Source organism: Lissotriton vulgaris, chromosome 3_1, assembly GCF_964263255.1.
Source record: "Lissotriton vulgaris chromosome 3_1, aLisVul1.2, whole genome shotgun sequence".
NCBI lineage: Eukaryota > Metazoa > Chordata > Amphibia > Caudata > Salamandridae > Lissotriton > Lissotriton vulgaris.
The window spans coordinates 1,836,648-1,862,179 of record NC_141689.1 but is presented as its reverse complement, the minus strand read 5'-3'; the positions used below and the strand labels follow the sequence as shown (position 1 = coordinate 1,862,179).

At 46.6% G+C, this 25,532-nt stretch overlaps 1 protein-coding gene across 1 annotated transcript in view; it reads right to left on the bottom strand.

Annotated features, from left to right (window-relative positions):
- LOC147725793 (uncharacterized) overlaps window positions 1-23,045 on the bottom strand; it is a 30,849-nt gene extending 7,804 nt beyond the window's left edge. The window contains exons 1-3 of the mRNA XM_086962785.1: window positions 22,405-23,045; window positions 15,837-16,413; window positions 14,872-14,951 (exon numbers count right to left, since the gene is read on the bottom strand). Of these exons, the coding sequence (XP_086818911.1) occupies window positions 14,872-14,951; window positions 15,837-16,413; window positions 22,405-23,045 (1,298 nt within the window). The remainder of the gene's footprint in view (window positions 1-14,871; window positions 14,952-15,836; window positions 16,414-22,404) is intronic.
- Between the last annotated feature and the right edge of the window lie 2,487 nt (window positions 23,046-25,532).

The following is a 25,532-nucleotide window of genomic DNA, read 5'->3' as shown; positions in this document are numbered from 1 at the left end:
TCTTGATGAGCCGCGATCAGATCAGCAGGGCTCAGGAGTTCTCAGGGTTGCAGGGGAGCCGCGACAGCGTCAGCAGGGCTCAGATAGTTCTCAAGTTGCAAAGGAGCCGCGCCAGCATCAGCAGGGCTCAGATCGTTCTTCAGATGGCAGGAGAGCCGCAACGAGGTTATGCAGGGCTCGGTGGTCTCTTCGGTTGCAAAAAGGAGCATCGACAGCGTCAGCAGGGCTCAGGTAGTCCAGGATACAACTAACTTGATCGTCTCAGAGCCACCCTTGATATAGGACTCCTTGCCTTTGATGTCCGGAGTCCTCGCATGCGGAGTTCTTCGCACCTGGGGGCTGGTTGTTGGGGGTTCTGCCTCGGCGCTCCTTTCATCCTTTCAAGCTGGGTCTGGCGGGATCCCAGACACTCGGCAGGCCTGGAGCCAGCCCTCAGGGAGGCCGGATGGGTGATCGAAACTCATCTCTCGAGGGGAGGTGGAAGGTGTGACCTAGCTACTCCTCCCTCTCTCGCTCACAGGGAGTGCTCTACCCCCTGGCTGGGTATGGCGCCGAGGGCCGAGGTCGGGCTGGGGCCGGGGCGGCCATCTTAGGTGCAGGAACATGGGCCTCGGTTACCAGGAAAATGGGGGCGAGGACGGGGAGCCCAGTGTCGGGGATGTAGGTCATGGCGGGAAGGGTCGGGTGGATCAGGGTCATGGGGAGCTGCACGGGTCAGGGGCGGACCACGCCACGAGGCCGGGTCCAACAATTTTCTGGTTCTTCCTGCATTCAGGGTTATACCCACTAAAGGTATTACTGCTTCAAAGATGTCTCCCAAAATTTCTGAGAAACTTTCTCTTTTAAATCTGCTAAGATGATTGCTGATTTCAAATGAACCTTCTGCATTTCTGTCAACATGAAATATTTTTGGAAAAACTAATCCAACAAAGCACGTCACATTTTTTTTTTTTTTTTAACATCATTTTTATTGCATCACCAATAGAAATGTACAGACAAGATAATCAGCAATACATATTCACGATGTACAAGAGTAGTGTTATCCAGTCCTACATTATCCGGGGGGCCCGCCTTTTCCTCCGGAGCGGGTGGCCTTGTCCATAAATGTCTCTCGTATCACCTTACAATGTCTGACAGTAACAGTAGTCAAGTATTGCTGGGTTGCTTTTGTGATTTTCACCCCTCCCCCTCCCCTGATTTCGGTGCCCCAACAGCCCGCCAATTCCGACTTCCTTCCCACCCCCCCCCCCGTGGTCGCTCTGCGTTGAATCAACAATGTAAGAGTGTCCGGCGCGTTGTAGGAGGAACAAACATTCGCTAAGGTGTGCTCTCCTGCAAAGTGACAGGGCCTGCCCCATCTAGCTCACCCTCATCTTCTCCCTCCTCAGCGTCCATATCTCGGAGCGCCTGCACCATCATCTCCCAAGCAGTTGCCCTCTCCAGAGCCTTCTCGTCATTCATCCTCCAGGCCACCTGGTACCTCAGGGTGCTTTCACATGCGGCCCACCTCAGGCATTCCCCATACCATCTTTTATACGTGGGCTCCACTCTCGACTTCCAGTTCCTCGTTATCTCCCGCTTGGCCAGAATAAGTCCCAAGTCTATAAATTTGCTAGTGGTCTTGTTTCTAGACGTGTGTGGGAACCAGTGGAGGATGCCAACCGCTTTTGTGTACTGGATGTCTCTGTCCGTCGCGCTGTTAAGGGCCCGCCCTACTTCCTGCCAATAGTCTCCCAGAGCGGGGCAATCCCATAGCATGTGACCCAGATCCGCCCCGACCGTGTTACATCTAGGGCAAGCAGCGTTGTCTACCCCAAAATACTGTTGTATTTTCCCCGGTGTGAGGTATGCCCTGTGGATGACATAGAAGTGGATTAGTTGAAACCTGGCGTTTCTCGAGTTCTTCCGTGCCCGCCTCAGTAACTGGCCCCAGGTCGCATCAGGTATTTCCACTTGAAGGTCCAGCTCCCACTTGGCCTTTAGGGCCGTCAATGGTTGCAAGGCCTCCCGCTGCATCCTGGAGTATAAGCAAGTGACAGCCTTAAATGACCCCGCAGCCATCATCGTGTACTGACAGGCCATGGAGGTGCCCGGCTCCTGCAAGCCTTCCCCCCAGTGGGCCTGCATAGCACCCGTGACCGCTGCATGCAACAAGTAGTCGCCTCTCGGCAGGTCGAAACGCTCTTGCAAAGCCTGAAACGGCAGCAGTACTCCATCCTCGTATAGATCACCCAGCATTTGTATCCCCGCCTCCTCCCAACCTAGCAAGCGTGACCAGTCGCCTCCATGCGGGAGGGCCGTGACCATACCCAGCGGAATTTCAGGGGCATACATAAGGCGGACTCCTGCCCGCTTACGGGCCCGGTCCCAGCAGAGTCGGAACGTCTGCTCCTCGACTGTCAAATCTCCCACCCGGAGCTTCTGGTGCAGCGAGATGTACGCCAGAACATGCCGCGGGGTACCTTCTACTCTCGCGTCCTCAGGGCCTCTATATACTCTCGCAACCTCCTGAGTAAAAATCTGCAGCTGCGCAGCCAGGTAATACCCTTCAAAATCCGGCACTGCCATTCCTCCTTCATCCTTGGGGTGCAGCAAAGTGTCGAGCGCTATGCGCCTCCTGCCCGTGCCCCATAAGAACGCTATGACCAGAGACCTCAGGCGTTTAAAAATAGAGCTCAGGACCCACACCGGGAGTGTCCTAAAATAATACAGAAGCCTGGGTAGGGCCACCATTTTGAGCAGGGAAATCCTACCAGCCAGGGATAACGGTAGGGTCGACCAGAAGTCCATGGACCCCCGTAGGGCAGTAATACAGCGGGTGATGTTGCCTTCCAGCAAGTCAGCCGGGGTGTGATAAATATAGACCCCCAAATAATGCAGGCAGCGCGGCTCCCACCGAAGTTCTTGCGCGGTGAGTGGACATGGTTCTCCTGATCTCAGGGGAAACAGGCAGGATTTAGGCCAATTGACCCTCAGGCCCGACAACCAGCCGAACCGCCCCAGTAGCCGCCGTGCCCCCTCGAGCTCGGGGCCCGCGTCGGCCAGAAACATCAGCAGGTCATCTGCGTACAAGGAAATGAGGTGCGGCCTGCCCCTAAATGATAAACCGGCATAGTGGCGGCCCAGCCTGGCCTCCACAGCGAAGGGTTCCATAGCCAAAGCGAACAGGAGCGGAGAAAGGGAACATCCCTGTCTGGTACCACGCCTGACAGGGTATTGCCTCGAGATCAGAGTACCCACTCGGACTCTCGCTACCGCATCAGTATAAAGGACCTTGGTCCAGTTTATGTATCCGTCCCCCAATCCGAAGCGTCGCATCACCTCATACAGGTATCCCCACTCAAGGCTGTCAAAGGCCTTCTCTATGTCAATGGAAAGGACAAATGGGGAAACGGCGCTCGGCCAGTCCGCACCCATCAGTCTCGTAAGCCTACGGATATTATGGGTAGTGTTGCGTGTGGGAATAAAACCGCACTGGTCCTTGTGAACAAGGCCCGTCATGTGCACCAGCAGTCTGTTGGCAAGAATTTTACTCAGGATCTTGTAGTCCGTCGTCAACATGGACAACGGACGATACGAGGACAAAGCCGCACCCTCTCTGCCCGGTTTTAAGAGCGGTATCATGAGGGCCTCACTCATGGAGCCCGGGAGCCGACCCTTCGTTTGCGCTTCATTGTACACCTCACACAGCCGAGGAGCAAGGTACTCTAGATATTTACTGTAGAATTCGATCGGAAGTCCGTCAAGTCCCGGGGTCTTGTTTCTGGCCATCTGCTTTACTGCACACCCTATCTCTCCAAGAGTGATGGGCCGACCCAGCTCTTCTGCCTCCGATTCCTCCACTCTCGGCAGTTGGAGGCCGTCCAAGAACTCCCCTAGCTCATCCGCCCCTCCCGTTGCACCACTCTCATAGAGCCCCTCGTAATAAGTACGAAACTTATTCAGGATCCCGGGTTGAGTATGGCAGGGCTCCTCCCCTATCTCTTGGATCATCATGATCGGCATGCCCCTCCTGACTGGGTTAGCGAGCCATGCCAGCATAGACCCCGCCTTATCGCCTTCCGCATGCGCCCTCGTCATGTACGCCTTATGGTCAAAGCTGCGCAGCCGTTCCAACTCTACAGCCAGCCCCTCCCGTGCCCCACTAAGCCCCTCCTGCAACTCAGGGTGATTCGGGCGCCTTTTCTCCAGTTCCCTCAGCCGCGTTTCAGCCTTATCTAAGTCGTCCAGCAAAGTCTTGCGGGCCCCAGCTGTGTGCCCAATACAGTGTCCCCGCACCACCACCTTAAACGCATCCCACTCCACCGCCCTCGTGGAGGCCGTGCCACTGTTCTCCTCAAAGTAACACTCAATGCGTTCCCCCAGAGCCTCCCTGAACAACAGGTCATCCAGGGTGTCGGGTTGTAGGCGCCATGTTGGCACGCTGTTAGCAGTCACCATCCAGTTCAGGGATATCAACAACGGGTTGTGGTCCGATATCGTCTTGGCCAAGTATTCCGCCCCTCCCACCGCAGGGAGCACGCATGGCGAACAAAGAAACGCATCTAGCCGCACGTGTAGGTCATGCAAGTGTGAGTGAAAGGAGTAGTCCCTAGTAGTTGGGTGTAACGCCCTCCATGCATCTGTGAGGGCCCAGCTCTCCTGCCATTCCAACCTGCGCTTGGCGACTCTATGCACTGGGGACGCGCGCAGTGGGGGATGGGATCTATCCAATAACACATCCTCGACCGAGTTGAAATCCCCCCCCAAAAGGACCGGCCCCGCCAAATAACCCGCCAGTTTGCCCGAGATTGTAGACAAAAATGCGGGCAGATCTACATTAGGAGCGTACACATTGCAAAGAGATATCACCCTGCCTCTCAGCCTCCCCTCCACCGCCACATACCTGCCCTCCGGGTCTACCAGCGTTTTTGTTACCTGGAAGGGGACCCCCGCCCGCGCCCAAATCAGTGTCCCCCTCGCAAAGGCCGAGAACGTCGTGTGAAACAGCTGCCCCCTCCAGCGTCTCTGCAGAGCAGCCCCCTCTTGCTTATTAAGATGCGTTTCTTGCAGGAACGCTATATGGACCCCCCTACGCTTGAGGTATGCCTGAACTTTATGCCTGCGTGTCATGGACTGCATACCCCGCACATTCCAGGAAACACATTTCAATGCCCCGGTACTAGCCATCCCCCCCCACACAACCGGACCAGACGATAAAGAACAATGTCCTCATGTGTCCCGCGACCACGGGCCAACCCACCCTCCCTCTCCAAACAGGAAGCCAAACTCCTCCAACAACAACTGCCCCCGAGCAACCCCAACTGCTCGCAACAACCACCCCCCCAGGACAGGCCCCCCCGCAACTGGAAGTACCCCCATCCAAACTAACACTCCCAACCACCCCTCAAAGAAAGGCAGAAATGGCCGCAGTCTCCACTGCGGTGACCTTAGGGGCCAGTAAGGCGTGGCTCGATGCAATAGATCCTCAAAGCAAATCCACCCCGCGCACTCCACCCCACAATCCCCACATTATAGCGCCCCAAAACCTCAAATTACAGCGTTCCACTGCCACGGGCCCAGTGCCCCGGTGTCCAACCAGCGAGTCCACTCCACTAGTCCAGATCAGCACGCCTCGAGTATCTCCTCCGAAGTCTGCGGTGTCACAATAGGGCCCCGGGCCCCACCAAATTCCGATTGTCCCGTCTCCGAGCCCGTGTCCGAGCCCTCTGAGTCCGTGCCCTTCCCGGACTGACTTCTGGTGGTCCTGGATAAGTCCGCTACCGCCTGTAGAGCCGCCTGCCTCTCCGCCTCCGTCTGCGACACCGAAGGTTTGCCGGTTCTCCTGCGGTTCCTCCTGATCCGTTGGGATTTCCTGACCGGTTGTGCCACCTTAGCCTTCTCCTCCCTGGCCTTAGCACCGTCCGTTCCCGCTTTATAAGTGTCCCACCAGGTCCAAGCGTCCGCAGAGGACGTGAAGAAAAGTGATTGTTCATCCACCACCACTCTCAGCTTAGCTGGGAACAACAGGGAATACTTGATGCCTTCAGCACGGAGCTCCCGCTTAAGGGACAGAAAGTTCGCCCTGAGCCGCTGCGTTTCAAACGTATGATCCGGGAACATAGTGACCCTGCTGTTGTCCACTTGAAAGGGCCCTGCCTCTCTCGCCCTCTGCAAAAGCCAGTCTCTGTCCCGGTAATGGAGCAATTTGAACACCACTGGGCGAGGAGGGAGACCTGAGGCCGGCGGGCGCGCCGGAACCCTATGCGCTCGCTCCAGGGAGAAGAAGGGGGACAGTTCCTCCGGTGCCACCTCCGTTCGCAACCAGTTATCGAGGTAGCCCACCATATCGTCGCCTTCAATTTTTTCCGGCAGGCCCACAAGGCGTACGTTGTTGCGCCTATTCCGGTTTTCCGCATCTTCGGCCCTCCATTCCAGCACCTTCAAGCGGTCCATCACCTCCGACATCTGCGCCTTCACCGCTGTATGGCCCGGGGCTAATTCTTTAACCGTGAGCTCCACGGATTTCACTCGGTCCTTAAGTTTATCATGGTCGGCCTTCAGGAGGCCCAAGCCTGTCGCCACCTGAGCTATATCTTGTTGTAAAGCGTCCTTTGTGGTGGCGATGGCCTCCAGGATACGATCCTGCATCCGCTGCAGTGCCGATTGGTCTCGATCCGCTCCTTCGGCAGCCTCTGTATCAGTCGCACCATCTCCCTTCCCTTTTGGCTTCCCCATCTGGGCCGGCACGAGCGATGGCCTCCAACTCTGTCCTTGGTCTCTCTCCGCACGTCGCCGGACTTCGTCCTCAGGGAGGTCCCCTGCAGCTGCAGCGGGAAAAAAAAAACCTGTCCCTTCCACGCCTGGGGCGCCGCTCAGGGCTCCGGGTCCAAGGCCGTCTCTGGGGAGCAGAGTCTCCGATCAGCCGCTAGTCCGGATGGCGCCAGTCGTGCTCAGAGGCCCAGGGCCATCATCACAGGGCCATAGCCATGCTGTCGCCGCCACTACCAAGGGGCGGATCCTAGCCACCGCCCAAGGTGCGCCCGAGGTCCACTCCACCACCCAGGGAGGGGTGCGAAGCAACCGCGAACACCTCCTAACTGTAGGGGCAGCAGCTCCTGGTGGGGCTCCGGTCCGGCGACTCCGTCGTCTCCGTGTCTCATGCCACCGCCGCCATCTTAGGTCGAAGACTTCGCGCCTGAGTCCAACTTTCGAAGTCGAATAACGGGTCAGGAATGGCCCGACGTCGTCCTCCGTGGGCACCGGACCCTCCGTGGTATCTTCCAGTGTCGGATGATATCAATTACGTCGGGGTCCGATCAGATTTTCAGGATATTTTCCGGGATCGGGCGCGGAGCTCCGAGCTCACGCTGCCTACCTCCTCGGCATCCAAGCCACGCCCCACAAAGCACGTCCCATACCAGTGATCTGGGAGGTTGTAGTAAGCTTTGTTTCCACATACAAAATAAATTCCAGGAAATATCGGATCCTTGCCACCTTTGAATCCCCAACCCCCCATGATTTGGTAAGTGTCTTCACAATGACTTGCACCCACAAATTAATTGTCTAACAATGTGTTATCTCTCCTAATACAACATTTACAACTAATTGGTTTGTCTATATGAATTGCAACATTTTCAAAAGATTTTCCATTAAGTTTTTCGTCCTCTAACTGCCAGAATTTAGATTTGGTCTGTTTGAGCATCTTATTTCTTTTATAAATTGCTCTTCTCTCCTCAACTAAATTCAGGAAAGATTTTTCTTCAGTTCTCAATTTACAAGTCAAATTGTTTTTAAAAGCATACTCGTAGGTGAGTTCATTAGTTACAATGAAAAATTCCCTCATCTGTTTAGCTTGTTTGTGCTTCTTTAAGCTTTTGTCAATTTTCAGGTTTGCAAAGATCTCGTCATGGTTCGAATAATAATATTCTAAACGACCAATCTGATAAAATAAGCTAGCTATTACACTGCAAGTTACGCCATAAGTAAGAGGAAGCATATTGTAAGTAACTCCCTCCGAAACAGAAGCAGGCAATTTTACACAGATATAACAGTCTTTAACCTCCATGACCTTTACATACTCAGCTAGAAGCCTTGAAAAAGTATTGCTAGAAAAATCACCAACAGATCTATCTTGGTGAACCTCTGGTTTGTGATCAATAACTCTGTTAGTTTTGCCTGTTGCACCATGTTTATCTTGTTTAACTGAAGCTTTACTCGTCATGTTTGCCTTATACATTTCTTTGTCAATTCCAAAAGGGAAAATGACAGCTAAAACTAACCAAAGCAAGATTATTAGAATCACACAAATCAAAGACATTCTACAGCATCTCTTAAAAATGGAACATCTAGAGTTGTTATTAGTAAAAATATAAGGCATTTTCACTCGGGTATCAAAAGCTATCAAAAGCCTTACAAAGAAAACAAAAATCAAAAATTTTAAATTTCTTGAAATTTCTAATTTCTAACACCCCCCCTATTTACATTTTTTTTTTTTAGAAAACCCCACTTTCTAACAGCTTTTCTTCGACCTTGCGTCTTATATCAATGTGTTTTTCCAGCTAACACAATTTCTTCGACCTTGTGTCACCTAACACAATTTCTTCAGCCTTATGCCAAAAACAAAACCCTAAATTTTACAGAAGATACTTCAATTGTTGTCACTATTGTCATCTATCTCTTCCTGACTGCTGCTGTTAACTTCCACTACAGGTGGAATGATGATGTAAGCCCATTCAGGGGACTTATACTTCTGTTTTGGTTTCACAACTCTCTTTGCTCTACTACTAATGACTTCTATTTTCTTTCCTGATTCACTTTTCTTTTCGGGATCTCCTTTTTGACTTGTTATTTCATTTACTTGTTCCTTTGATCTGTTTACCTATTTGAATTTTAGGCCTTCATTTTCTCTTGGCCAACTATCACCTTTTCTCAGTAATTTCTTCTTTGGCTCAGTCACATTACACTCTGCTCTCAAAGCTCTTTTTCTGAATTTTCTTATATCAGATTCTTCTTCACTCTCTTCAGATTCTGTATCAGAGACTTGAAATTTGTACTTTGGACTTTCTTTACTCAGCAGCTTCACTCCATTAGGAACATCATCCTTATAGCTAGTACTTGGTAATTCGTATTCTTCTTCTTCTTCAATTACCTTCAACTTCCCAGTTTCAGATTTCCTGTTCCTGCTTTCAGAGCTTCTATTCTGCTTTTCAAAACTCTCCTGGTCTTGAGTCACAACTTGATCAGACTCTTTTTCTGCTTCTTTTTCTAGCACATCTTCATCATTTTCAGAGTCTAGTATCACAATTTCCAAATCTTTTTCATTCAATGCTTCATTTGCAATTGAACTCTCCAGATGTCGACTTTCTTGTCGATCTTCAGGATCTGGATTTCTCTAAGGTTCTTCTTCAGAATCTGAATCAGTAGTAGTGTCACCTTCGTCAAAATTTTCAGGTGGAGGTACACAAATGGTGTGGCTTGCATGAATCCACCTCTTCAAACCCCTGCACTTCACTGCATTTGTTGTGACAAGAATTACCTGTCTTGCTTTCTGCCACCTGCGCACTAGACAGTTCCTTCTTCGGTGAACCTTTGTCCTCACCCAGTCACCTGGTAACAGATCATGTGCTTGCTCTTTTTCTCTTGTTAGCACTTCAGTTCCCACCTGATGGAACACAGAAGTCACGACGTCAGAAAGGTTCCTGCAGTATTCCAAAATGACGCTATCATTTATACTCATCAGTTTCCCTACTGGTACAAATGCTTGTCTCATGACTCTGCCCATAACGATGTCATGTGGGATTAAACCTGTCTTTTTATCAGGAGTACTTCTCAAAGACATCAAAACAAGTGGAAGTGCATCTGTCCACTTCATTCCTGTAGCTAGACACATTTTGCCAATTCTATTCTTAATCGTACCGTTCACTTGCTCAACAACACCTGATGCTTCTGGTCTGTATGCACAGTGTAGTTTCTGTTTTATGTTCAATGCTTCACAAATCATTTGTAACCGTCTGTTTTCAAAATGTGTTCCACGATCAGTTTCCACAGTCACCGGAAAACCGTACCTTGGTATGAGCTCCCTTAAAAGTAATTTTACAACTGTAAAAGAATCATTGTGACGTGTTGGAAACGCTTCAACCCACCTTGAAAACAAACAGATTATTACAAGGACATAACGTAGCTTGTTATGAGGTGGCATGTCAATGAAATCCATTTGTAACCTTGTGAAAGAACCACCCTCCCGTCCTATGGTTCCCATGCATACAACTGTTTTTCTATTGGGGTTCATTTGTTGGCAAACTAAGCACTTTTGGCAAAAAGATTCTGCAATTATTCTGAACTTTGGATTAAACCAAGTCTGTCTGAATAGCCTAATCATAGAATCTCTTCCAATATGTCCTGGACCATGTTACATCCTAGCCATGTCAGCAATCATGCTATTTGGTAAAACTGGTCTGTCATCTTTATATACCCAAATCCCATCTTCCTCTCGCTGTCTGCAACCTGCTTTTAACCATGTGTCTTTTTCCTCATCGTTTGCCTCATCTTGTAAATCTTTTACTCCCTGCCATGTTTCAACTACAGATGTTAGCATAAGTGAACTTAAAACATGTTCATCATTCTTTTCCCGATTAATTGAACAATTGTTTTTCGCGGTACACAGTCAAAATATTGAATTTTTAAGTTCGACTTACACTTATATCGAGTTGCTAATATCGATGGGACAGAATATCGATGTCCAGAATATCGATGGCCAGAATATCGACCCTAAGGAAAGTAATATCAAAATTACTTATATCGATAGCATATATATCGATGTAAGTAATTTCGATTTACTAATATGTGTTAGAAATTTTAGTTAAGTATTTAAATTAATTGTTATAATATGTGTTTAATATGTTTTTATAAATAAAAAATATTTAAAAGTAAATAATATGTTTTACTACCAGAGCGGGTTGTGGGTTTTTAGGGGAATAGGGTGGGAAGTAATTTATTTGTAATTAAATAATTATTTTTTAATGATTAATTTATTTTGCAATTACATATTAATTGGCAATGAATTATTTTAATTGATTAATTGATTAATTAATTGATAATTTATGTATATTTTTAAGTAAATTATATGTTTTACTACTGGAGCGGGTTGTGGGTTTATAGGGGAATAGGGTGGGAAGTAATTTATTTGTAATTAAAAAATTATTTTTTAATGATTAATTTATTTTGCAATTAAATATTAATTGGCAATGAATTATTTTAATTGATTAATTGATTGATTAATTAATTGATAATTTATGTATATTTTTAAGTAAATTATATGTTTTACTACTGGAGCGGGTTGTGGGTTTATAGGGGAATAGGGTGGGAAGTAATTTATTTGTAATTAAATAATTATTTTTTAATGATTAATTTATTTTGCTATTAAATATTAATTGGCAATGAATTATTTTAATTGATTAATTGAATAATTAATTGATAATTTATGTATATTTTTAACTAAATTATATGTTTTACTACTGGAGCGGGTTGTGGGTTTATAGGGGAATAGGGTGGGAAGTAATTTAATTGTAATATTAATTAATTTTGGGTAAAGGAGTATTTTTAGGGTTCAGGGTCAGTTTTGGGTTTTTGGGTAAAGGGGTATTTTTAGGGTTCTGGGTCAGTTTTGGTTTTTGGGGTAAAGGGGTATTTTTAGGAATCAGGGTCAGTTTTCAGTTTTTGGGTAAAGGGGTATTTTTAGGGTTCAGGGTCAGTTTTCAGTTTTTGGGTAAAGGGGTATTTTTAGGGTTTAGGGTCAGTTTTTAGTTTTTGGGTAAAGGGGTATTTTTTGGGTTCAGGGTCAGTTTTCAGTTTTTGGGTAAAGGGGTATTTTTAGGGTTCAGGGTCAGTTTTAGGTTTTTGGGTAAACGGGTATTTTTAGGGTTCAGGGTCAGTTTTCCCTACTGTTGCACCCACTGGAGTGGGAATAGTAATTATTGTTAAGTAAGTATATATTATATATGATTTTTAAATATTTTTTTTTTAATTAAATATGTATTATTATTTTTTTTGCCATTATTATATATATATTTAAATATGTTTAAGTAATTAATAAGTATTATTTACAGTATTTTTTATGTTATTTTAAATCCCAAATAAATCGATATATTTGACAACGATATTTTTAACATCGATATTATTTTTTCGATATTTTGGTACTTACCATGTTGTACATAGGGCGTCGATATTTTTGCTATCGATATAATTACGCCGATATTTGTGTAGGTCGAGATTCTGTCTGTCGAAATTCTGTCATAGATCCGTTTTTCGCACAGTACTTTGCTATCTCGTCTGCGTAGGCATTACCCTTCGTAATATAATCCTCACCCTTTTTGTGCGCTGCACATTTCACGACAGTGATTTTCTCAGTTAACTGAATGCCATCGATCAATCTCTTGATCAAATTTGCATTTCTGATGGGTGTTCCTGCAGAGGTTAAATAACCTCTTTGAGACCAGAGCTGACCATAATAATGAACAACTCCGTATCCGTATTGACTGTCAGTCACTATGGTGATTTTTAACTCTTTTGCTCTTTCACAAGCACGAATCAAAGCAATCAATTCTGCTACTTGAGCTGAACGAATTCCTTCAAGACATGATGCTTCGACCACACTAGCAACTGTGCAGACAGAATATGCTGCTCTCAGAAAACCTTCATCCGTTCTCAGGCAAGAACCATCAACAAAGTAAACAAAATCTGACACAGGCAAAGGAACATCTTTAATGTCCTGCCTAGGCTTGGTGCAATATTCGAAAACATCCAAGCATTCATGGTCAATGTCCTTTTCATTCCTGATTTCTGTTACAGTACCATCAGGCAACAATGTGGAAGGATTTAAATTCACACACCTTGCTATCGAGACATTATTTGATCCCAGAATAACCTTCTCATATTTGGTAAGCCTGTTACTTGTCAAGTGCTGTGTTTTGCTTCTGGTAAGGAGAATTTCAACTGAATGAGGTACATAGACTTTTACAGGAAATCCCATTATAATTCCCTCACTTTGCTCAAGGCTCACACTGGTTGCAGCTACTGCTTTTAAACAGCCTGGTAATGCTTTTGCAACAGGATCAAGCACTGCTGAGAAGTATGCTATTGGCTTTCTCAGTTTTCCATGTCTCTGAATTAAAACTGACACTGCACATCCTTCTCTTTCACTGCAGTACAACTCAAACTCCTTTTCATAATCTGGCATGCCTAATGCAGGAGCTTCACACAAGAAACTTTTTAGCTTTTCGAAAGCTTCCATCTCAGTTTCTGTGAGAACAATTGGGTCTTTTATGTCTGCCTTTGTTAGTCTCTGCAGTGGTTTTGCAATTACTGAAAATCCACTAATCCATTGACGACAATAACCTACCATTCCTAGAAACATTCTGACTTGTCTCTGTGTTTTTGGAGGTTGCATTCCTTGAATCATTTTTATTCTCTCAATTGTTACTTGTCTGATTCCTTTTGCAATTCTGTGACCAAGGTATTTTACTTCTTGTTTGCAAAACTGTAATTTTGCAGGAGACACTTTATGTCCCTCATCTGCCAGATGATTCAAAAGAGTAATGGTGTCTGTGACACAGTTATCTCGGGTTTGTGCTGCTACAAGGAGGTCATCTATGTACTGGACTAATTTTCCAGGTAACTCTAGATTCTCCAAAGATTTCTTTAACAACTGATTAAAGATAGATGGACTTTGTGTACACCCTTGAGGAATACGGCACCATGCTAATATGCGATCTAGGAACTGGAACGCAAAAATTTGCTGGCTGTCTGGATGCAATGGAACAGTAAAGAACGCATTGCAAAGGTCAATGGCTGTATACCATTCTGCATCATGCGGACTCTGGTAAAGAATCACTGCTGGGTTTGGAACAACTGGGCAACATGGAACAACTATTTGATTAACCTTTCTCAGGTCCTGAACTATCCTGTATGTTCCGTTTGGCTTTTTGATCCCCATAATCGGTGAATTACAAGGACTGCTTTCAATTTCTTTTAGAACACCCTGTTTTATGAATTTGTCAATTACAGGAATGACACCTTCAATTGTCTCTGCTTGCATTTTGTACTGAGGAATGTTTGGAAAATCTATTCCTTGTTTTACTGTGATTTTAACTGGATCTACATTTTTCATCAAACCCATCTCACTTCCTGTCAAATACCAAATTTCAGCTTTGACTGTCTTTTTCAGTTCTTCAGGTAAATTGTCTTTGTCAAATACAGGGAATCATTTACTTTCCTCTACTTCAACCATTAACATTGTCAATTTGTACAGCCCATCTTCTTCTAGTGTTTGAAGCTCAATTCCCTCCGGTGAGCAGTATATTTTGCAGTTCATCTTGCAGAGTATGTCCATTTCTAACAAGTTTACAGGACTGTTGTTGCAAACTACAAATCTGTGTTTGTCTTTAAATTTGCCAATTTCGATTTTTACAGGCTGTCAAATCTGTTTTAATTTGTTGATTAGCTACACCAACTACTTGGATACTTTCACCAGAAAGAGGCAGGTTTTCTATTTCCACTGAACTAACAGTAGAACGGGCAGCACCAGTGTCCACAAGAAAAGTGATTTCTACATCATTCACTTTACCATTTACGAAAGGACCGGGCTGGTCAACCTCAAGAGTGGCTCCAAGCACACACTCTTCCCCCTCTCTCAGCCACCGTCATAAGTAATCCTCAGAATCACTTCCACCATTTTCTGTCATAAAAAATTGTTGAGAAACATTTGACACATTCACTCTTTGCGGTCTGATTACCTGATCACCTCCGCAGAATCCTGTTTCCGAATTGTATCTTTGACCATTCACACAATTTGACAGTGGTGGTTGTGGAATCTGACTCTGCTGATTCACTAACTGTCGCTGTAGCTGTTGCTGCAGATTCAGCTCATTTAACTGTCGCTGTATCTGTTGCTGTAAATTTACATCATTCTGCATCTGTGGATTTAATGATGCATTTTTTAAGTTTCTGGGCGAATTTTTACATTCACGCTTCCAGTGTCCAATTTTGCCGCAATTAAAACAAGGCAGCTCTTCAATATTAACATTAAATTTTGGTTTATTAAAATTACCCTTAAATTTTCCTTGACCCTGATTCTGATTAACATTGACATTTTTGTTTTCCAAATTTGCAATTTGCTGTTCAGCTACTTTCACCTGTGCCCACATTGCCTTTTCCTTAAGCTTTTTCTGTTTTGCGTCTATCTCATTACTGCAGTACTTTGCTTTTCTCAGAATGTTGTCAACTGAGAGTGATTGCCATCCTACAATTCCGTTTCTAATCATCTCACCAATTTCAGGTCTCAAGCCATAAACAAATCTGTAAATAAAGTGGCTCATGTCCTTTTCACTTAATTTTTCATAGCCACTCTACTGTTTAAAAACCAACAGTAATCTTTCACAGAATGAATGTACTGACTCTTTTGGCTCCTGATTTGTTCTGTCAATTTTAACCCAATCAACTTCTTTTCGGGAGAATCTTGTTTTTCAACCAGTAAATCACTTTATCATACAGGCCCATTACTTCTGAAGATGAAGCACATGTTGAAGCATCTCGAGCAGGTTCTAATTTTGGCCAACTTACAGCAATTTTACATTCTGTCCAAAGATCTGATGGGACAACAATGTCAAAGAATCCATCAAGATCAATCCACAGAACTTTTGAGACTTTTATAAATCTGTCCACCTGCCGATACCATTCCACAGGCTTTTCTCTTAGCCGAGGAAAATCATTTGTGAACTACAAAATATCCTGTCTTGACCAGGGAACATGCACATAACCACCTCTCCCCTTTCTTCCTCTCTTTTCTTTGTCCATTTCACCCTCCATTTACTCAAATCACCCAATCTTTTTATGTACACAATCAAATCTTTTATATGTAAAATTCTTCCCATTGTATTAAAATTCTCAATGTCTTTTTCAGAAAATTCTAATCTGTAATGTTTTCCCAAATTTTTCTGTTTGCTCAAATCAATCTCTAATTCTACAGCCAATTCTTCTAACTGTTCATATTTATTTTTCGTTTTCCACTGTACACTTTTGCAAATGAATAACAATTCATCATCTTGATAATGCTTCAAATTGTCAGGACTAATTGTGCCAATAATTAATTCCTCCAAACCTGCTTTTAGTCTCGCAACATCAAGTTTTGGGGTTGAATCTGTTTTCTCAACACTCTTTTCTGGGGTTTCAGTATCTGACTCTGCACCTGCTGGAGTTCTGCATGATGAACTTTGATTAAAAGTTAAATCTGGCATCATTGTTTTCTCTCGGTGTATTTCAGTTAAATCTGAGTAAAATATTTCAGCCACTTTCTGAATTTCTGCATTTAATGGAATAGTTAAGCCTGGACATCTGATTTCTCCCTGATCAAATACTGGTTGAACAGGACCAACCGAACGTATGGTAGGGTGGCCGGATCCCCCCCGGGAAACCATTTTGGGCGGGGGGCGTGTCTCGGCTGGTATGCCCGAAGCGGCGTAGCCGGGGCGCGCCTTTTCCCGCCCAAGAAGGGTTGTCCTAGACACCTACACCGTTGGCCACGCCCCGTAGGCGTACCAGAGGAGGGTACACGCCCTCCCGAAGAGGAATAAAAGGAGCAACAATCCAAAGAAGCATCCTCTTGTTCCTGTGCTTGGAAGCTGCACCCTCTCGTTACACGTGAGCCCTCGACGGAACAAGGAGCAATTTTGAGAACTTGTAATTTTGTGTTTCTCTTCCAGGAGCCTTCTCTCCCAGCGACTTCGGACCTCCGGATCCAGGACCTCGTTGAGCAGCTAAGCAGCAAGGGTCGAGTATCCGACAACGATGCCTGGCAAGAAGGCCGGAAAGAAGGCAGGGACGGAGCAGATGCTCCGCATGCTGATGAAAGATATGGCGAGCATGAAAAAGCAGATGGCGGCAATGAATAATACGGGCAGACCGAAGAAGGTCATCGGACCAGCATGGCCGGGAGTAGTCCCCGCAGGGAGAGGTAAAAGGGCCAGGAATAGGGCGGCAGGGGGGGAATCCCCAGTTCCCGAGTCACCCCCGGTAAGCCCAGTTAGTCCAGTCGAGGCCCCGGTACCGATCCCGGAAGCAGGCCAACCGATTCTGGTTGTAGTTACGCCCACCAGCGAGGAGGAAATGCCTCCGGAGTTGGCCGCCCAGTTGGCCGCATGGCTTGGAAAGAATACCGAGGGTGCGGCGGCACCGGGAGACACGGCCAAAGAGGCTAGGTTGCTAATGAAGCAGTTGCGGCAATCGCGAGATGCTGCGAAGGCGAATCTCCCTCTTGTCCCCTCACAGATTCCCTCGGAAGAACCAGCGGCTGGCGGTGGAAAATCAGCGGGACCAGCTATGGAGTCTGGTAAGCAGCCATTGCCAATGGCAAATGGGGGGTATTTGCCCTTAAGAAGGGAGAAAGTAGTTCAGCATATTCCACTGGCCACGAAAGAGATGATTTGGGCTGATAAATATGTAAATATGTTTTCGCTCCTGACTGACCATCACGAGATTGAGTATGTTAAGGCTCAGAAGGATTTGTTGCATCCGAGTGTGTGGCGCGCAAAAATGGCGGGCTTCAGGGTGGATGAGACCATCTCTAATTGGGCCAAGGCCTTTGGGATGTTTACTGCTATTATGGGTGAACGTAAGCCAGAGATTATGACTTAATTGGCCTGTTATTAGACACGCATAATGGATTTCTATGAAACATATGAGGGCGATCAATGGAGGGGTTATGATAGTAAATTTCGTAAGGCCAAGGAGCACGATTCGTCTCTGACGTGGGACTGTCTCGACTCCGTCTCTTGGCAGAAGCAGCTCCTGCCGGGCACGACAAAGTCGTCCTCGCTTGGCGAGTATGGGTCGGCGGCGCCCTTTCGAACAAGCCCCGCCGGTGATCACCAACCCAGGAGTGGTGGGAATGGAGGTAGGAAAGGGGTTTGCTGGAATTTCAACAGAGGCAAGTGCACGAGGCCACAAGGGACATGTAAGTTCAGGCATGAGTGTGCAGGTTACGGACATTCTTCACACCCTGAGAGTTCGTGCAGAGCCAAGAATGGGGATACCGGGGGTAGAGGAGGCGCCAAACAGGTCTAATATCGGCCAAGGGGTACCACTACCTACCCCCGTAGATATCATGGCAATGATCCCCTGGCTAAACGAATACCCTGATCATGTCTCCGCTGGGGTGTTACGGGACGGCTTCTCGTAGGGTTTCCACATCCCGGTGGGGGATTTTCGGGGGGACTCACTGTGCAGAAATCAACTGTCCGTTCAGCAGCACCTGGTGGTGGTAGAAAGCAAGATTGCGAAGGAAGTTGCCCGGGGCCGGGTCGCCGGCCCATATAGGCACCCGCCAGTTCCTAATTTCATTTGTTCACCGTTGGGAGTAGTCCCCAAGAAGGACCCAGGTGAGTTTAGGTTAATTCATAACTTGTCGGCTCCTAGGGGTCTTTCGGTAAACGATGCGATTGATCCAGGAGTCTGTTCGGTGCGGTACGCATCCTTTGATGAGGCCGTCGCCATGTTGAATCGCCTGGGGCCCGGAGCGCTGATGGCTAAATCGGATATTGAGTCAGCATTCCGGTTGCTCCCGGTACATCCTCAGGATCAGCGTCTGTTAGGTTTTGTGTTTCAAGGACGCTATTACATGGATAGATGTATGCCAATGGGTTGCTCCATCTCTTGTGCTTATTTTGAGAAATTCAGCTGTTTTCTGCAATGGGCGTTCACCAGAGCTACGGGCTATACACAGGTTATGCACTACCTAGATGATTTTTTGTTCTTGGGGCCAGCCGGTGACACGGAATGTGCACAGGCTTTACTGGAATTTTGCAATCTCATGAAACGGTTCGGCGTGCCATTGGCACCGGGGAAAACGGTGGGGCCATCTACTGCACTCGAGTTTCTTGGAATTGAGCTCGATTCAGTGGAGGGATGCTTCCATTTACCCAGGGACAAGGTAATGAAATTTAGGGCCTCGTTAGAATTGTTTATTAGCAAAGAGAAGGTAACTCTCCATCAGTTGCAGCAAGCGGTGGGCCAGCTTAACTTTGCCCTCAGAGTGATACCAATGGCCCGCCTCTTTTCCCGCTCTATTGCACAAGCCATGGTCGGTCTCAAAGAAGGACACCACCGCACGAGACTGTCTGCAGAGGTTCGCCAGGATATGCGCATATGGTTGGCATTTCTGGCGGATTTCAACGGTCGAGTGGTATGGAGCAAACCACCAGCATCCTCGGACGAGCTGGGTTTGTGGACCGACTCGGCAGGGAGCGTAGGATTTGGCGCCATCTTTGGTAATCGATGGTCGGCGCAAACATGGCCGACGTGGTGGCACACCAGTGGGCTAACAGGTAACATTGGGTTTCTTGAGTTGTTCCCCATTTTGGTGGCCCTGAAGGCATGGCCGGACAATTTCCGTGATCGCTCAGTGGTATTTTGGTCCGATAACATGACCGTGGTTGAATGCATAAATAACCAGGCAGCACGCTGCAAGTTGATTTTGAGATTATTAAAGGAAATCGTACTACTGTGCATGAGACTGAACGTTCAGTTTAGGGCAAGGCATGTGCCGGGTGTACTGAACCAGGCGGCTGATGCACTCTCTCGTTCCCACATGCAGGCCTTCAGGGGTTATCTACCTTCCGCGGATCTAGTGGCTGCACCATTTCCCGAAGCTCTCTGGTCACTCGGTGCCCCAGATTACAGGACCTCGTGGGAGCCAGCTTAGCCCCCAGGACATGGAAGGCGTACGAAGGAGCGTTTCGTTCCTATTGTGCATTTTTGGGTCCAGCAGGAGGGGATAAGTGGGGACAGGAGGAGTATGTATTGAAGTTTTTAGTAGCACTCCACAAGGCAGGCCGATCAGCAGCAACGGCCAATCGGCACCGGGCCGCCATTGCATTCATGGCACAGGCTTATGGCATCAAGGACCCTACATCGTCCTTTTTGGTAAAGAAGGCACTACGAGGGTGGCAACGCCTAGAGGGTCATAGAGTAGACGAGAGACGCCCAATTGGGTTAGAAAGATTGCCCCTGTTGATGTTGGTGCTCCCCACGACATGTTCCTCCCAGTCCGAAGCAGTGCTATTCCGGGCCGCTTTCGCATTAGCATTCCATGGGGCTATGCGGGTGAGCGAGCTGGTGGCAAGAAATAAGAAGGATGTGGGGGGAGGCCTGTGTCGGGAACACGTTCAGATCAAGGGTGTGTCTATGGTAATCACAATAGCCAGGTCTAAAACCGATCAGGGTGCGATGGGGGACAGTATTGTTGTCCAGCGCATGCGAGGGTCCCCCATGTGCCCGGTGCAGTGCGTCGAGGAATATCTGGCGCAAAGGGCGGTAGCATGGGGGGTAGCTTGCTGAGACACACCGACGCCACCCCACTGGCAAGGTTTCAGTTTCAGCGGGTGTTAACTTTGGCAATCGCGGCAGCGGGCTTGGACCCAAGCGATTTTGGGACCCATTCCTTCAGGATAGGGGCGGCTACAGAAGCTACAGCCAGGGGTCAGAGTGTGGAAATGGTGAAACAATTGGGACGATGGTCCTCGAACTGTTATAAAAGGTATGTGCGGTTGCACATGTTCTGAAGCTAATGTCATGCACTCACGCTTCTTGTCTTTTGTTTGATTTACAGTTTCGCGAGCTTGCGAGGCGGGGCGGACTGTGCAGTCGACCCGACACCTGGGGACCAGCGGTCAAAGACCACCGGCTGAGGGAAGAGTGGTGTGGGTCGTGGGCCACTCATACGTGAGGCGTGCCGCGGACGTATTCAAAGCAGGTGACATGATTCACGCAGCTGGGGAATACGGGTACAGGGTGACCTTCACCGGAAGGGGCGGGCTCTGTATTGACCGGTTTCAATGTTTTGTCGAGGAACTGTTTGGGCGGACAAGGTCACCGCCGTCTATAATCATAGTGCATCTGGGAGGCAATGATTTAGTGGCGCTCGGTCGGCGAGTACTCCTCGAGCGGGTTCTATCGACTGTTAGCTGGTTGGCGAAGAGGATTCCGGGGTGCACGATAGCATGGTCACACATGATTCCAAGGAAGGTGTGGCGGGGGGCCCTCTCTGTGTCAGCCTTGAATCATTCAGCAAAGAAAGTCAATAACAAACTGGGTAGATTGTTTCGTTCAGGACAGTTGCACTGTATTCCGCATGGATCTATTCGGGGGGATAACATGTATCGCGAAGATGGGGTTCATTTGTCCCGGGAGGGGAATGTCTTACTCATAGGAGACTTCATAGCATGGTTAAGGGGTTTGTATAATCATGACCTTTAGTAGGAGTGTGGGGGGTCCGGATAGCCGGCCAACTATCCGGCCTGTGGCGGTAAGGTCATGATCGGTGAGCAGCCCCTTATGGCAACGTTAGTAGCGCAATGAAGTTGATTTGGTTTGATAGTATCTTTTTCTCCAGGGTTTTTGTGTGTAATAAAGATGTCAATGTTTGAACTGCAATAAAATAATTTGCTTCATAACATTTTTTCTCATTCAGTTGAGCGGAGTATCACAGTCTAATTAAAATGTGTTGCATGTGTAGATAAGTGGATGAATATTACAATGTTCAGTTAACCGCTTTATCGCTCTCTTCATTAGGTTAAAAAAACGTCGTATTTATTTTGGTCGGGCGGTAAGGTCATGATCGGTGAGCAGTAATTTCAAGATCCCTAGAGGAGGGGCGCCACCCATTATGGATGGGAGCGCCCGGGGGGAGGCGGCCATTGGCCCCTCACACGGGGAGGCGGCACCCACTAAGTATGGGGTCACCGAAGGGAAGGCGGTCATAGGCCCCTCCCAGGGGAGGAGGCGGCTCGATGCCCCCGCTAGGAATTTCCCGGGGCCAGGATATCCGCGACGGCGGATGTGATGAACAGTGTAGGGTGGGAGAGGGGTCCACGCTACCTTCTATACACCTCACACGAGTCCTCGGGCGACCATTAAGATGGCGTCGAGTTAAATAAGGGGCCCCCGCTAAGACAAGGGAAATTGGAAGTTGGCACAGAGGTACAGTCCTCTGCGCGCCCGCCCCTCACACCGTGAGGGGGGAGTTCTGGTAGTAGGGATCTGACACCGGTTACGACCTTGCTGTTGGCCCGTAATGTTAGGATGTACAATTTTTATTTAGAAAGTATGCATTTGCAAGATGTTTAGACTCGGCTAGGAGAACCTTTGTATTAGAGATTTGTTAAGGTTAGCCGATAAACGTGACTGCATCGTAATGTATAAATGAAAAATTGTACATGATATGAAACTGTTATTTTAATGTTTTAATTTTGTTTCATATTTTAATAAATACGGCCGGGAGGGTAACTCCCTCCCGCCTTCCAAAAGTTCAGAACTGCGTCCGTCTTCCCATCCTTGGGGATTGTGTTGGGAGGGGGTGATAGGCATCCCGGCCATACTGGAACTGTTACTGCTTCCATGCCTTTAGTTAACTCCCGTATTAATTCTTCTTTTGATCGCATATATTCTGAAGTACTTGGAATTTCCTCAACTCTTTCTGTTCTCATTAGATTTCTGGAAGTCTCATTTCTCAAAACTGGGGTTTCAGGGAAATTTCTATTTTCACCATATAGACTAGAATTAGTTCTCGTTTCTAGTCTTTCGGGAGATTCTGAATTATTCGGGCATAATCTGGGTGATTCCTCATTAAGTGGTGGTGCACTTGGAGTGGTTCCTGGAGAAACTATCGGGGTAGACCATGAACAAGCTGGTTTAAAAGGAGTCTGTTTCTGATTTGTAATGTAAATCTCTTCTAAAACTGGGTCTTCTAATTCACTTTCTTCAATATTATTTTTCTTTTGAGTATTCTTTTGACCTGGTATCTCAGTAACCATCACTCTTACTGGGTATAAACCATCACACATATCTGCCTGTCTCCATCGACGCATCCTGTCCTCATGGGTTTCTCTATGAGTGTTTGATTTTGGACCTTTTGTTATACCTCTTGTTGCTACTCGTTGTAGTTCAAACATCTCATCCGCCCATTCAACTAAAGCCTCAAATTGTGTAGGTCTAGGCTTTGGCACAAGAGCCATCATTTTTTCTCTAAAGTTTTTTAAAATCCTCATATTAAATGAACCATCTTCTGGCCATGCTAAAACACCATCACTTTTGGTATAATGCATCCAATTATCAAACCAAAGGCAAGTATGATAACCATATTCACCTTCCATGTAATCTGCTGGTGTTTTGTACTTATGAAGCAATTTTCCACCTCACGTTTCAATTTTCTTATCAGGTGAAAATATATTTTTCAATTTCTGAAGCCATGTAAGCTTTTTTTCCTATTTCTTGTAGTAATAACTCATGTTTTTAATCAAATCCGCTTAATTCTAAATGTTCGCAAACGTTTCCTGGTTGTTCCGCAAAACTAGCCAATCCGTGCGCGAAACTCACCAACAAGCCAATTAGGTTAAGCTACGTTACCACCTTGCTCAACCAATAGAATTACTGCCTTCAGGATAAGCCAATCAGCTGACAGCTTGACTTAGTCACGTGAACCATTCAGTGCGCTAGTTGTGACGTATGTTAGCCAATCACAGCGCGGACCCTGTAACGTACACTGCTGCTGCAGCTTCTCATCTCTCACTCCTAGAGCTCATCCCTCCTTTACAAAATCTTTTCACAGCGCCATTTTAAGAAAACTTTTTCAATGGATTTCAATTAATAACAACATAAAAAACAAACCATGTGTCTGTTTTGCTAAAATAAAGTGATCGCTTTAACAATCATTCAAGTTTTCTTTTGCACAGAATAGACAACGCTATTCTTACAGAATATTCATTCGTTGATAGAGTAAGCCTACTCTACCCTTCTAACAGGTAATAACAAACTCGTTTCCCTCTGAATGCACAGAAAGTGACAATTCAAAGTTTGACTCGAACGGAATTACAAAATCATTTACGCTCTTTCAAACGGAAAGTATCCCTAACCATACATACATGAAATCCTGGTAGGACTTTAACCAACCATAGAAATCCACATTTGCCAGCAAAATAAACGACGTTACCTTACCCTTCACTCAAGTTTGGATAGATTCTACTACTCTTTTCCCAGTGAGTTTTAAAACAGGCTCTAAGGGCTCCACCCTCAGCCCCCTGCTTTTTAATATATATCTAACCCCCCTCATTTACCTTGCTGAACAACTGGGAGCAAAAATAATGGCCTACGCTGACGATACTCAGCTCCTGCTCACGTGGCCCAAAAACAACCTGGATACATCTGGAGCCCAAACTTGCTTGTCATCTGTCTTTCGCTGGCTTGCCCTCGCCCAACTAAAATGCAACGAAAGCAAATCTGAAATCTTGTTATATGGCTCCTTCCCAGACAACTTCGGCAACTCTCTCTGGCCGGCCGATCTTCCATGCCCCAAATCCATCGGAGGGCCCGCCAAAAACCTTGGAGTCTGGTTCAATAATGACCTCAGATTTGAGGACCATTTAAAAAAACTTACCGGGATCTGCTTTTCTACACTTAAAACTTTACGCAGGTTCTTTCCACTCCTCCCGAGAGCGGCCAAAGAAACTGTCATCCGTGCCCTAATTTTATCCAGACTGGATTACGCAAATGGCCTCTTTTGCGGCCTTCCTGCCTACCTGATCCACCGCCTCCAAGTCATACAAAATGCCGCTGTCCGGCTTCTGTTTAATATCCCAAAAAGTTTAAGTGTCCGTCAACCTCTTCGTTCCCTACACTGGCTCCCAGTTGCCCACAGGATTCAATTTAAAATCCTTGTCCTCGCCTATCGAGCTGTCCACCAAGCTGGTCCAGCCTACCTGAGGAAAAGATTCTCTCTATATGTTCCCAACCGCCCCCTCAGATCATCTAACCTGCATCAAATGACTGTCCCAAAATTCAAATACAGCAGGCTTGGAGGCCAATCCATCTCAGTTAGAGCGGCGAGAGCATGGAACACCCTTCCGCAGCAGCTAAGAACAGCCCCATCCATCACTCTGTTCAAGAAGGGACTGAAGACCCACCTTTTCAACATCACTGTATAGAATCCCCCTTTGCCCTACCTCTCATCCCTTTCGCGCCAGGATACTATTTTTTTAGTAACAGAGCGCGCTACAAAAGCCTTTATAATAATAATAATAAGTCCCTATACTCAAAAGCTACAATTTCATAGACAATCCTCACTATACATTCTACCTAGCACACCTGAAATCCCTAAACTTGTGCTGTATGTCCACAACACTAGTGATAACAATACCACTAATTTGAAACAGAACAAATGCACTGTGCAACTTCCCTTGTCATACTACTCTTGTATTGTACCGGTACAACTAGGAATTTTCACGCTGCTGGAAAAAACCTTTCGACAACATATAACAACTTTGACAAACTTAACATGTTTTAGTCATGGATCCTATGTAATTACCATGTAACATGTCAGTTACCATAGCAACCGGACTCTGCTACCAGAGATTTAATCCAGCGCCCCTATGGAAAATATGTCATAGCAACGCTACCCAACTCCACCATTAATCATAAAACACTCACAAGGCCCATAAACTAACAAGACA